We start from the raw sequence: 13804 nt of genomic DNA on the forward strand, positions 1-13804 counted from the left end.
AGGAGAGAGAGAGGAGGGAGAGAGGAGGGAGAGAGGAGGGAGAGAGGAGGGAGAGAGGAGGGAGAGGGGAGGGAGAGAGGAGGGAGAGGGGAGAGAGGAGGGAGAGGGGAGGGAGAGGGGAGAGAGGAGGGAGAAAGGAGAGAGAGAGGAGGGAGAGGGGAGAGAGGAGGGAGAGGGGAGAGAGGGGGGAGAGGGGAGGGAGAGGGGAGAGAGGAGGGAGAGGGGAGAGAGAGAGGAGGGAGAGGGGAGAGAGGAGGGAGAGGGGAGAGAGGAGGGAGAGGGGAGGGAGAGAGGAGGGAGAAAGGAGAGAGAGAGGAGGGAGAAAGGAGAGAGAGATGGGAGTCTGGAGGTCATGGCTGAAGTATGTGAAACGTTTACAGGCGGAGCGTGAGTTAAGGAGACGAGCGCTGGGGAATACCCTGCAGCCTTCAGTCAACGGCAGGTCTGGAGGCGTCACTTCTTAGAACCGTCAGGTCAATCGTGAAGGCTGAAAGTCTGCATACTTGTGTGTGTGTCTGTGTGTGTGGGGGGGGGGAATAGAGGTCTGAGCAGTGAGCGGTTTACAAGAAGACAGATGTTGTGTCATAAGGGGGAACAGAATCAAAACTGATAGGTTTGACAACTGTGGTCTGAGATCTGAACTGGGCGGTTCCACATCACAAGGGGAGGGATGTCATTCAGTGTAAAACACAGACTCTGTCACCCCCCTCGTCTCACATCTGACTCAACAAAACGCTGAGTCAGGCCGTTCCAACAACTTCCTCAGAAGCCCACCAAGGCACCAACTGCCAGTAATGTGCCCCAGCATGAGTCTGGGTTTCCTCTCCCCTCAGAATGACAAAGCCATAGTCTGCTCTTCGTATTTCTTAAGAGGCTGCGGTTAAAGCGGTCAGTTTCATCACGTCAGCTTCTCTGCAAACCAGTTGTTCCTGTTCGAAAGATGTGGGTACACAGACGGAGGGGAAGGATGAAGATCTGTTTAGCTTCTCAAAAAGACAGAATGTTCCCATACTTTGTGTCAGCCTTAAATTGCTCACTGCACACATGTACTATCAAATTTTAAGTGCAATATTATTTATCAGCTTTCTTATGCTTAAAACAAGGTAAATGTTGCTGCCATTGCAGTAAGTGAATTTCACTTGATAAGATTTCTTAAAATAACCTGTCATTTACTTAAATTAAGTCACTAGATGAGCCATTTATACTCTAAACAAGTCCAACTGGATTTGAAATCTAAAAACACGATCACCTCAGAGAACACAGCCAGAGGAAGAGGAAGAGCCCTGAGGAAGAGCCCTGAGGAAGAACCCTGAAGAAGAGCCCTGAGGAAGAGTCCTGAGGAAGAGCCCTGAGGAAGAGCCCTGAGGAAGAGTCCTGAGGAAGAGCCCTGAGGAAGAGGGGACCAGGGTGATTGTAAAAGTTCCAGTTTTAAGTCATAGAGCTCCCACTGCTCCAAAATTATCACTGATTCCATTAAGCATAAACATTTCAGTTTTGTATCCACATTTGATTCTGAATGCACTTTGTCATTTGTTGATATTCAATATAATCATGAGGTGATTTCTCACAGCATAATCCCATTTGTAAAGACGCCCAGACAATAAAAATATTTTTACAGAATGATTTTTACAGTATTTTCAAGTTAAGAGAATATGTTCTAGGGGGGTGTCTTTCATTTGAGGTTGGTTTTATATTGGTTAGAAGCCTGACCTTTTGTAGCCTGTTATGTAACTGAAGAGCAGTTTAAACTGCATCTGTCAGACGTCTGAGGTCCAGGAAGTGGTGAATGCTGTGGTCTCTCAGATGAGAGAAGATCTGAGATGATCTTTCATCTGAGAAGCGAAACTTTTCCGGTTCACACAAACGTGCCTTTTTTCTTTTGGGTGTTCATCAGAAGACATCAGAATCAGAATGGGTTTTTATTTTATTCGCCATGAAAGTTTGCACAGACAAGGAATTTACTTTGGCCGAAAGATACCGACCGAGGCATGTATGTAAAATAATTGTTTAGAATCATTTCTTTTGTGCAATTTTTGTGCAAACACTTTTATTAAACTTCTTATTTATTAAGACTCCATCATATCAATAAAAAACATTTAGTTCAATAGTTTCACTTAGGCTCAAATACCAGTCACTTTATAATCTTTTTGATCCATTTTAAGTATTTTTCTGAAAGAAATGTGTAAACTCCAGGTTTGTGTTTGATTCCACATTTATCACCAAAGGATGTGACCCCCCCAAACTTCCCTCCACACACCAGAGGGCCTCCAGAATCACCCTGAAAAACATCAAGCACAGAATTATTTGCTTTTTCTCACATACAAAATCGCTATTTGAGTACACAAATGTTATATTCACAAATGGTTGACTTACACAATGTAATTTTATGTGTTTAGTTACCTGACAGGAATCTGCAGGGTCTTTGCCCACATAACCAGCACATAGCATGCTGTTGGTGATGATAGGTTTGAAGTTGTAGAAGGTTGGCGAGTTACACTCCATCCTGTCGATGACGGTAACGTTTACCGATCTCAGCACGGCAGACATGCCTCCCTGGTTCTTGGTCGCTCCCCATCCTGCCACCAGGCAACTTGTGCCAGCAGGAACATCTGACACAGGACTTGGCAATGGCAGGAGTTTCACAAACAAGGTCTCCTTCACTGGCCTACCCAGCTGATAAAAACAAGTCAGAGAAGTTTATTTTACCTTTCTTCATGAAACATGATCAGACATGACACTGTTTTTCAACTAAGGTTGGACTTTCTGACACAGAATAATTCCTTTGCAGTAAAGAAGAGTGATGTTCGTTCCTATCTTCGGGTGAAAAACACTAGATATCACATATTCTGCTGTTTTTACCTTCAGAAGCATGATGTCGTTAACTTTGCTGTTATTATCATAGCACGGATGAACAACTCGCTTCGTGACCTTCTGGACCTGCCGGAAATTCTTCTCCTCCTCGTTCAAATCATGAACCCCAAGAAGCACCTTCTTAATGCTGGAGGATGGACAGACAACGCAACTCTCTTAGAATGTGAAGGTGATTATTTACAAAATTATAACACATGCTCCTGTATTTAATCTGCTACAGTCAAACCGTGCATTTTCAATAACGGCAAAAGAGTCAGGTATGATCTGAGTCACGTTTATTTCGCTTTCAATATTTTCTTCCAGTGCGCTACGAGAGGAAGCGCTTGGCTGCAGCCGGATTGGGACGTACTCTGAGCAGTGGGCTGCAGTCAGGATCCATTTGGGGTGGATGAGAGTTCCTCCACAGACACGCGTCCCCTTGCTGTTCTCCAGGAGAGCCATGTGGGGCAGGGAGTGAGGCTTCACCTTCTGTCCTCCTATGACCTCTGCACAGTCACCTGCAGGAGAACATCAGGCTGGTGAACAAACTATCCACCCAGGAGGGGATGTACACGCTGTCTGGTACAGACACACACTCACCGAATCGCAGGCAGAGAAGAGCAGAAAAGACCCCCAAACCGACAGTTTCATAGTGGAGCATGCTGTTTGCCTTTGATGTAATGCAATGTAGTATATCTAGGCTAAGTAACACTGATCTTGTCAATGATGCTGCTAATATCTTAACACTGATGCTAATTCTAATTCTAACTATATCGTACTGTAATACGTCTACTATATTGCACCGTCACTGAGGAGCTTGTCTCTCTGATTTGGTTTTTATGCTCTGAAGGGAGGATGTGGTGTTGTCTGACCACATGACATGACCAGGGAGAAACGACTTATCTGAGTTGTCTTGTGAGTGAAGGAAACCTTTCTTTGTGTTGTAGAAGCATGTTTTCCTATATTATGATTTTTTTACAAAATTTTGAAAGGTTGAAAAAAAAAGAAAAAAAAAGTTAGCACTTAGTGAATACTTAATGACGACTATACTGTACTGTACTCTAGCCTAGAGCATGTACTCTGTTCTCCCCTTTCCTCCTCTCTCCTTTCACTTCACATGTGGGAAAAACAAAGTTTAGAAAGGTTGAAAAGATTTAAAAAAATATATTATTTTTAAAGGTTTATTGACTCATTTACATCATTGACATCATTGAGCACTCTAGTACTATATTGTACTCTGCTCTGCTTTCCTCTGTTACAGGCTTCTCTGTTCTCATCTCTCCACTCCTCTTCTCTCCTCTCCTTTTACTGTGTAAGTGGAAAAAATATGTTTTCTGTCGTGTTGCGTGTGAAAATATATTTTGTAATTGAGTTGATCTGGACGACCGTATTAGCTTATGTGGTTCCCCCTGATGGTTGACTATGAGAACCGCACCTGTGATGCTCACATTGAACCACTAGAAGCCGGCATTGAAGCGCAGCCCAATGGAGCTGTCGAAACAGAACCCCTTTAAAACCAGTTTCCATTGCGGGTAGAGTGTAAGGGCAAGAAAAATATGATTAAAATGTTTCCCCTCAAATGACAGTTAATGTAATCACTGTGTCAATGATAACGAAACAACCCTAACCCTAACGAAAAGGAGCTAATTGAGGAATACTAATAAATGTATTTCTCATTTTCCCAACACAAGCTCTTCTCCTGTCTGGCCCCCCAATGGTGGAATCACCTCCCCACCTCCATCAGAGACACTGACTGTCTCCCCACCTTCAAGAAAAGGCTCAATACGCACTTGTTCCGGGAGTACAACGGTACTTAGGAATGATTTGCTGGACCTTTCTCCAGGATCACAAATGACTCTTATTGAGAGACTTGTTGCTCTTGTTGGTTAGTTGTAAGTTATTCTTGTACTCGCTGTGAAATATATTATATTATTGTGTTGTTTGCTTTTCTACAGGTACACTCTTGCACTTTGAGGTTCATGTTGTTTAATTGTAACTTGTTTAACTACATGCTCTTGTGGTTCTGGCCTTTGCTTTTCACAATGTATGCTTCATGTTTTGGCTACCGCAATGTTTGGGACTATCTCGTTGTTAGGATCAGTGACCTATGCACTTTTGTAAAGCTCTCTCTTGGAAGTCGCTTTGGATAAAAGCGCCTGCTAAATGAAATAATGTAAATGTCAGAATAATGACAAATGTATACTGTATTTGTCAGGGCCATTTCTGACATCCAATAGGGCTTCAAAAGAGAAAAGATGCTTTTTAAATTCGTTATTTTTAGCATTACATAACTGATTTCCTGAAACATTCTTTGAAAATAGGCAGCACAGTTTTAGAGCATGACAGTAAAACTCAATCTGAACAGTGTACAGATAATAACTAAACAGACTTGTTTTAGAAGATAAAATGGGCCTTAAAAGCATTGAAAAAGCCCTCTTCGGTAGAAGTGCTCTTTAAAGAACGAGAGTCCATCTGACGCTGCAGCAGATGGAGGATTCAGCTGAAGAGCTCCTGTTCAATTAGAGACACTTTTCCCCCAAGTACTTGTATGATTCCGTCAGTAGAAACATCCATGGCCTCCACTCACGTAGGTTGTTTTTTTTTGTGACAAAAAATGAAGCCTCCACTTCCCTCCCTGACCACTGGTCCTCTCATAACAACAGCTATCTCCTCTTCACATCGACCTGAGAGCTCTCCTGGCTATCTCCTCTTCACATCGACCTGAGAGCTCTCCTGGCTATCTCCTCTTCACATCGACCTGAGAGCTCTCCTGGCTCTCTCGCTATCATAACAAGCTGATAAAACAGAGACAAAACCAGAGTGATGGAGTTTTGCATAGTTTTACCTACAGCCTGACAGGGAACCGTAAAATGGGTAGATGGATTAAAGTGGTAGAGAGAGAATAAGAGAGATAAGAGAGATAAGAGAGAATAAGAGAGATTAAGAGCGATAAGAGAGATAAGAGAGATAACAAGGTAAACAGATGGACAGATGAGCAGAAACACACCCATACCAACAGAAACACACACATACAAACAGAAACACACCCATACAAACAGAAACACACCCATACCAACAGAAACACACCCATACCAACAGAAACACACCCATACAAACAGAAACACACTCATTTGACTTGTTCATAGGCTACTGTTGTATGTCACTTCTCATTTGCTGTTTATTTATTTATCTGAGAACAGAAATGTTTCCTTCTGCTTCCCAGTGCAGCGCGGAGGACAGTGTGAGGGGAAAGGGAACGCAGCTACATGGATGGAAACAAAAATTCCCTTTAGTTCTGAAGTTATTTTTACATACATAGTTCAGATAGAAAGATTCTTTCCTCACTGATTGAACTTCCACTTGCATTTAAATCTGACACACTGATTACACTGACAAACATATGAGCTATTTTAATATACTGCACTTTTGTCTGACATCTAAACAAAAATTACACAAAAGTCTTACCAAAAAACTTTTGATTTGATATTCTTTATATATAGCCCCTCACTGTTTTCAGAACTATGTAGCCTCAACCAGCTTCATGATAAGTCAGCTGTGATGTAACCCTAACCCTAACCCTGCATTACAAAATGGTATCCTGCATTACAAAATGGTATCTTGTACATTTGTATTTTTTGTAATATTTGTGTTTTTATATTGTAATTTACGGCAACTTATATTTTATTTTATTGTATATTTAATTCTATTCTAATCCCACTTAGTACTGCTAGTTTATGTACCCTTAGTATAGATAGTCCACATATTTAAATTTTAGGTATATGTTTATTGTATGCACCTTCCTGCCAAAGCAAATTCCTTGTCTGTGCAAACTTTCATGGCGAATAAATCCCATTCTGATTCTGATGCATTTCCAACCGCCCTGAGGGAGGTCTGGATTCTGAGCACTTTGCTTTTCCCTCACTCTGCCAAACCATCTCAATTTGGGTGAAGGTCAGGTGATTGTGTAGGCCAGGTCATCTGGTGCAGCCCTCCCTCCCCCTCCTCTCTGGTCTAACAGCTCCCTATCCTCCCTCCTCCAGCACTGTACATCTGGGATGTAATGTTCTCCACAACTCTGGTTTGAATTGTAACGCCACCCGAGAGCCAGGACTAATAGCCTGACATAAGCCTGTCCTCATAAGTGGCTCTTGAGGCAAATCCTGCATCAGTGTTCCAAAATGTGTTGGGAACCTTCCCAGAAGAGTCCATACCGAGAAGCACTTTGAGAGGAACTCTGCATTAATGATCATGATTCTGGAATGAGAAGCAGGTGTCTGTATAGTGTACTGAGCAGGAGTCCAAATAGTTATTTTCTTCAATACGCATACATATATATTTACTTATTAATCAAAAATAAACAATTAGCAATTGTGTTTGTCATTACACAACATAGTTTTTAGTGATGTTTTAAAGATGTTCTTAAAAAGTATTTATTAACTAATCCTTTACGAATGCTTCAGTGTGGGTTTCTGATGCCCACCTGTCATCGTAAAATTAAGTCTTCTTTAAAGGAGTTTGTCCTGTAAGCAACAACATTCTGGAATAAAACAGGGACAAACATGACATGTTTTTACTTCACAGAACATTTTATTAAGCCAGACACTCGGAAGAGAGACAAAAGGCCTTTTGTCATTAAGAAATAAGAAAAATTATCAACGTATTTTCAATCTTACATGTGACATTTTTATGTGAATCATTGAACAAGATCATTCAAATTGTTTTTTACAATCAACATTCACATTTAGAATCTAAACTTAATATCTAGGATGAGAGGATGTGAAAGCAGTTATTTCAGGTCCATTTAAAATGATCACTGTGTATCAACGTGTCATTCTGATCGAGCTGTGTCAAAACAGTCTTACTTCACAACTCCCTAAATCTCATTCAGCATTATTTTTGCATTTTGGTGGAAGATAATGTATTTTATTTGCTTTGATTACTTCTGATGATTTTAAAATCAACTGCTATAGCGGTATTGAGGGTTTACATGTTAAGATTTAGCCTGTTGCAGGCCAATTCTGATTTAAATAAGCCAAACACTTTGACAACAGAAGTTTTGACAAGAAAATGTACAGTAGGCCGACTTACAATATTTGAACACTTGATCAGCTACTGTGCCCTGTTGCTCGTGGCAAAAACTTTGTACATTTACGTTTTGTATGCACCAGAGGTGTCCGTCCATATATACACCTTTCACTACCCAGTTAAACAGCTCCTCTTCAAACCACACAAAGTGACAGTAAGTATCGCGTCCCTGCTCTTCTCAGTCTGAAAGAGTTTTCTCGGTGTCACCAGATTGCACAGTTAAAGAAATGCAGAACCATAACTACTGTAGTAGGAGAGACTAGGTGAAATATGACCCATGTCGTGGTAACAGCAGAAAGCCACCTTCCTGGCCATTTACAGATGTGAGCTGAAAAAGGAAAAGCCCTCTGATGCACAGGTTCCCTGTGAGGAGCTTGTTCTGTACACCAGGCCTGACTAGCAGAGCAGAGCTTGTTCTGTACATCAGGCCTGACTAGCAGAGCAGAGAGCTTAACGGAGGATCAAGGATCCTGTTTGTAAATCCATGTAAGTGTACACACATCTCAGTCCATCCAACTCACACAATCCAGGCTCACGCACATCCATGCTCACGCACATCCAGGCTCACGCACATCCCTGCTCACGCACATCCCTGCTCACGCACATCCAGGCTCACGCACATCCAGGCTCATGCACATCCAGGCTCACGCACATCCCTGCTCACTCACATCCAGGCTCACGCACATCCAGGCTCACGCACATCCCTGCTCACTCACATCCAGGCTCACGCACATCCAGGCTCATGCACAACTTCTCCCTCAACTGGGTGATTTTATCAATCTGTGGAGCTGTGGTCCAACAGGAGAACAGGAAAACTGTGGTAAAAAGAATAAAAAAGGTTGAAATGATAAAACAGTTTTCTGCTAATTGTTAACTGTCCTAAATGTACATATCTTAGAGCAGCGTTTCTTGTTAAATGTTTAATCTCCGGATGGACCTACCTCTAATATCAGGCTTAGTGCAGCTTCATTGGTTTCCGTGGAAACACAAAAGTCATTGATTTTATAAATAATACAACAACAAAAAAGTTCACCCTGGTTTGTGTCACTCACGATTCCACAACCAGTCAGGAAGTGAGAAGGTCCGGGTATTGAGTTCAGGAGACCGTTCCTTCATGCCTCTCGTCAGAAGTACTTCTTCCTGCTGTGCTTGCTGTAGTTCAATCAGGAGAGACCTGGGATGAGTGAAAGATGTTTATTACAGACTAATAAATGTACTAAGGTGTTTGGAGCTTGAACCCCACGGGGAATTATATGGATCAATGGGCGCCTGCCCAACGCCCGAAGAAGAATCCCCCATGGAGTCCAGACACTGGTGGCGGTGGCGGCAGCCGACGACCAATCGAGCCGAAGACTGAGACAGGAACCGGGTGGCGACGGGGTGGTGGAGGGTCGCGCACTTGATAGCATGGACAAACTACACAGGGAGAGAATCATATTTAAAGGCACGGATCATGTGACACCATTAATTGATAGCGGGAGCGCTAATCGACCTGAACCCTAGTGACCGCCCGACCAGGGAACGGGGGAAGGTAGGGCGTTCTTAGCGGGGGGAGTGAGAAGTGTACACTACGATTAAACCCGAGTGCAGAGATCGGTCTTGCCTGACTGAACTTGCGCAAGCTTCATTTCTTGTGTGTCTGGTGGCCCGGGGTCAGTAGATCACCTCGTACACGGTGGCCTTCTTGTCCCCGGAGCCCGTCACTATGTACTTATCATCCACCGAGATGTCACAGCTCAGCACAGAGGAAGACTCCTTCGACTGGGAGACAGAACGGAAGAAAATCAGACTTGAAACGCAGAGAGAGAGAGAGAGAGAGAGAGAGAAAGCAGGAGAGAGAGAGAAAAAGAGGGAATAACTGGAGGTGAGATTAGCATGTCCCCCCCCCTCTCTCTCTCTTTCTCTCACCCTCCCCAAAACAATCCAATGAAGCATGAAAACTGCTAACAAAAAACTCACCTGGAAGATGCTCGCTCCGTAAGGGGTCCTCCACGCGTTCAGCAGGTTGTCCTTCCCCGTGCTCACAAACCACTTCCCTGGAGACACACCAACACACACAACCTCACCACAACGCACTTCCCTGGAGACACACCAACACACACAACCTCACCACAACGCACTTCCCTGGAGACACACCAACACACACAACCTCACCACAACGCACTTCCCTGGAGACACACCAACACACACAATCTCACCACAACGCCACACCTCCAGCAGGTCACACTCTCAAAGACTACAGGATTTAGAATATTCTTGAAAAAATATTTATACATTTTCAAATTGTGAAATGTTTTAATGTGCCCATCCCTAAAGCCTGACGTTTCTCTGGGTCAGCTGCAGAGACGTGTCCTGCTCACAATATTAAAACAACATGGCTCAAAGTCGGCCTCAGATCTTACTGCAGCGGCATGAAATAAAGAGCCCTTATTGGACGAACATGATGTTTGGAACACGTAGCAGATCCGTACCGCAGTGGGCGAACTTGAGGGAGAGCACGCAGCTCTCATGGAGGTGCAGCTGGTACTTATCAGGCTTGCTGACGTGAAGGACTTCCACGTTGCTGTTCTCCATCCCCACCACCAGCCAGTCCCCCGTGGGGCAGGAGCCCAGGGAGAAGATCTGGAGGAGCACACACACAGAGGACCTGGAGGGAACGCTCACTAGGAATGTGGAGGGGACCCTCTCTCCCTGGGAAGCAATAACCTGCTACCAAGTTTCCTGTCGGTGTGTGTGTGTGTGTCCAGTGAGTGAGTTTGTGTGTGTCGTCAGTGAGTGAGTGTACCTGGGAGGTGAAGTCGTGTTGCTGCAGCTGCCTCCCCTCTCGCAGGTCCCAGGAGCGCACTGTGTTGTCCAGCCCCCCCGTCCACAGCTTGTGGCCGTCGTCTGAGATGTCGATGCAGCTGGCCCCGTCTGTGTGGCCCTGGAACTGCCTGAGGAACACACACAGGAAGTGTTGTGGGGCTATACACACACACACTGTCTCCCCTATACACACACACATCTCTGTACCTGACCAGGGTCTGGTTGTGCAGGTCCCAGACGGCGATGTTTCCGTCAGAGCAGCAGGAGAAGCAGACCTTGGAGTCGGGGCTGATGGCCAGGGCGTAGCAGGCGGGGGCGGACGATGTCAGCTCTGCCTTGATGCGCGGCGTGGGTGTGGCCAGGTCCCAGATGGACAGCGTGCTGGCCTCGCCCCCCACGATCAGAGTCCTGCCGTCTGGGAGGAGCCTGCAGGAACGGATGTAGTTCTCTCTGTTCTGGAACACACACACACACACATCAGCTGTAGTCCTTGCTTCATACAGACGGACACGCACACGACACACAGATACACACACACATCGTCCAGGCTGTGAACCGTATCCAGGAAGTGGTTAGTAAACACGGAGACTGACCAGGCAGTCCAGCTGGGACACAGGGGTCTTGTTGCCAGGGTGACTGATGTCCCACACCTTCACACAGCCCTTGCCCCCTGTGTACACGTGGCGCGTGGGGTTGCTAAGGGTGACGGCACACACCACCTCGCCGTGTCCCAGCGTGTTGATCTGGCGGGCGTGGCGAGGGATGCCCGGGCCAATCAGAGCGTCTGGAGGGAAGGGTACCGGCTGCATCTGGCCATCAGCGCTCACGTGGAACGAGTACGCCCTGAGAGGAGAGGACAGGAGAGGACAGGAGAGGACAAGAGAGGACAGGAGAGGACAAGAGAGGACAGGACAGGACAGGAAAGGACAGGACAGGAGAGGACAGGACAGGGGATGACAGGAGAGGACAGGAGAGGACAGGACAGGAGAGGACAGGAGAGGACAAGAGAGGACAGGACAGGAGAGGAGAGGACAAGACAGGAGAGGAGAGGACAGGAGAGGACAAGAGAGGACAGGAGAGGACAAGAGAGGACAGGACAGGACAGGAGAGGAGAGGACAGGACAGGACAGGAGGACAGGACAGGACAGGAGAGGACAGGACAGGACAGGAGAGGACAGGAGAGGACAGGACAGGACAGGGGAGGACAGGACAGGAGAGGACAGGACATGAATTTTATTTTTTTTGTATAGATATCTTTCTCCAGGTCTCTGAGGTGATTCTTGTCTACCTGAGTGTGAGTTTCAGAGATACCTACGGTTTCCCCCCAGGGATGGCAGACAGGCTGGGGGGCAGGCTGGGGGGCAGACCTGGGACACGCATCTGATGGTGTGGGTCAAACCCCACCTGGAGGAAAATAAAGTGTTTATGATCTGCTCAGAATACGGAGCAGATCATATGTGTGAGTGTGTGTGGCGTCTGTCCCCTGTGTGTGTCCCCCGTGTGTGTGTGTCCCCTGTGTGTGTGTGTCCTGTGTGTGTGTGTGTCCTGTGTGTGTGTGTGTCCTGTGTGTGTGTGTCCCCTGTGTGTGTGTGTCCCGTGTGTGTGTGTGTCCCCCGTGTGTGTGTGTCCCCTGTGTGTGTGTGTCCCCTGTGTGTGTGTGTCCCCTGTGTGTGTGTGTGTGTGTCCCTACCATGTGGGAGCGTCCGTACGCAGCGACGGCGGCGGCGACACTCATCTGAGGGGTGATGTTGTGGAGGCTGGCATAGGCCACGCCCCCCAGCTCCCCCGCCACCCCGGGGTGAGGCACCAGGCCAAACGGCCCCGGGTAGGGGCATGACACGGCCAGCGGGGGGCGCACACCCGCAACTGAAATGTAAAAACACGCTTCAAAAACCATTGTGTATTCAGCTCTACTCAAAGATGAAGGCAGAGAACAATTTCAACAGTAATAGTCGTAGTGAGAGTTGAAGAGCTTTGAATTTCCGACAGCCAAGAGTCCATAATATAGGGTGTCCTATTTCTGTGTCTGGAACATAACATTGTGAGTGGTGTCTCACCCAGGGTGTCCATGCCGGGCGGCTTGCCCAGCAAGGGTCTCAGTCCTGGGATTGAGGAGCTGCCGGGCGGGGGGGCCTCACACCGGGGGGCGGGGCTGCTGGTCTTGGACACAGGAGTGCTGGACTTATTCTGGAAGATAACAACAGAAGTAGCATCAACACAGGGCTGAGAGGAGGAGAGGCGGGGCTGAGAGGAGGAGAGGTGGGGCTGAGAGGAGGAGAGGTGGGGCTGAGAGGAGGAGAGGTGGGGCTGAGAGGTGGAGAGGTGGGGCTGAGAGGAGGAGAGGTGGGGCTGAGAGGAGGAGAGGTGGGGCTGAGAGGTGGAGAGGCGGGGCTGAGAGGAGGAGAGGCGGGACTGAGAGGTGGAGAGGTGGGGCTGAGAGGAGGAGAGGCGGGACTGAGAGGAGGAGAGGTGGGGCTGAGAGGAGGAGAGGCGGGGCTGAGAGGAGGAGAGGCGGGGCTGAGAGGTGGAGAGGTGGGGCTGAGAGGAGGAGAGGTGGGGCTGAGAGGAGGAGAGGTGGGGCTGAGAGGAGGAGAGGCGGGGCTGAGAGGAGGAGAGGTGGGGCTGAGAGGTGGAGAGGTGGGGCTGAGAGGTGGAGAGGTGGGGCTGAGAGGAGGAGAGGTGGGGCTGAGAGGAGGAGAGGCGGGGCTGAGAGGAGGAGAGGTGGGGCTGAGAGGAGGAGAGGTGGGCTTGAGAGGTGGAGAGGCGGGGCTGAGAGGAGGAGAGGCGGGGCTGAGAGGTGGAGAGGCAGGGCTGAGAGGTGGAGAGGTGGGGCTGAGAGGTGGAGAGGCGGGGCTGAGAGGTGGAGAGGCGGGGCTGAGAGGTGGAGAGGCGGGGCTGAGAGGTGGAGAGGCGGGGCTGAGAGGTGGAGAGGCGGGGCTGAGAGGTGGGGCTGACCGTGGCAAGGTGTTTGGTCTTGGAGGAGGGAGTGCTGCTGGAGGAGGCTACAGAGGCAGGGCTGAGGGGGGCATCCTTCTTCTGAGGGTGACCACTGTCCAGGTGAGAG

The 13804-nt window shown here is 47.4% G+C and overlaps 2 protein-coding genes across 2 annotated transcripts in view; both read right to left on the bottom strand.

The window, feature by feature from the left end:
* Nucleotides 1-1934: 1934 nt before the first annotated feature.
* LOC134011944 (granzyme A-like) lies at nt 1935-3672 on the bottom strand. The gene is made up of 5 exons (XM_062451496.1): nt 3451-3672; nt 3221-3368; nt 2860-2998; nt 2401-2673; nt 1935-2278 (listed from the first exon to the last, which is right to left on the bottom strand). Exons 1-5 carry the CDS (start codon nt 3509-3511, stop codon nt 2132-2134), a joined length of 768 nt encoding a protein of 255 aa, XP_062307480.1. The 5' UTR covers nt 3512-3672; the 3' UTR covers nt 1935-2131.
* Nucleotides 3673-8663: 4991 nt separating this feature from the next.
* The window catches only part of LOC134012071 (transducin-like enhancer protein 4), a 14210-nt gene continuing 9069 nt past the window's right edge, over nt 8664-13804 (bottom strand). Inside the window, exons 11-21 of the mRNA XM_062451694.1 lie at nt 13696-13804; nt 12798-12927; nt 12431-12606; nt 12056-12144; nt 11334-11583; nt 10948-11195; nt 10721-10868; nt 10407-10557; nt 9895-9971; nt 9549-9696; nt 8664-9078 (exon numbers count right to left, since the gene is read on the bottom strand). The exon at nt 13696-13804 is cut by the window's right edge and continues 68 nt beyond it. Coding sequence (XP_062307678.1) covers nt 9589-9696; nt 9895-9971; nt 10407-10557; nt 10721-10868; nt 10948-11195; nt 11334-11583; nt 12056-12144; nt 12431-12606; nt 12798-12927; nt 13696-13804 — 1486 coding nt within the window. The 3' untranslated portion in view covers nt 8664-9078; nt 9549-9588. The remainder of the gene's footprint in view (nt 9079-9548; nt 9697-9894; nt 9972-10406; nt 10558-10720; nt 10869-10947; nt 11196-11333; nt 11584-12055; nt 12145-12430; nt 12607-12797; nt 12928-13695) is intronic.

This window comes from Osmerus eperlanus, chromosome 25 (genome assembly GCF_963692335.1).
Source record: "Osmerus eperlanus chromosome 25, fOsmEpe2.1, whole genome shotgun sequence".
Lineage (NCBI taxonomy): Eukaryota > Metazoa > Chordata > Actinopteri > Osmeriformes > Osmeridae > Osmerus > Osmerus eperlanus.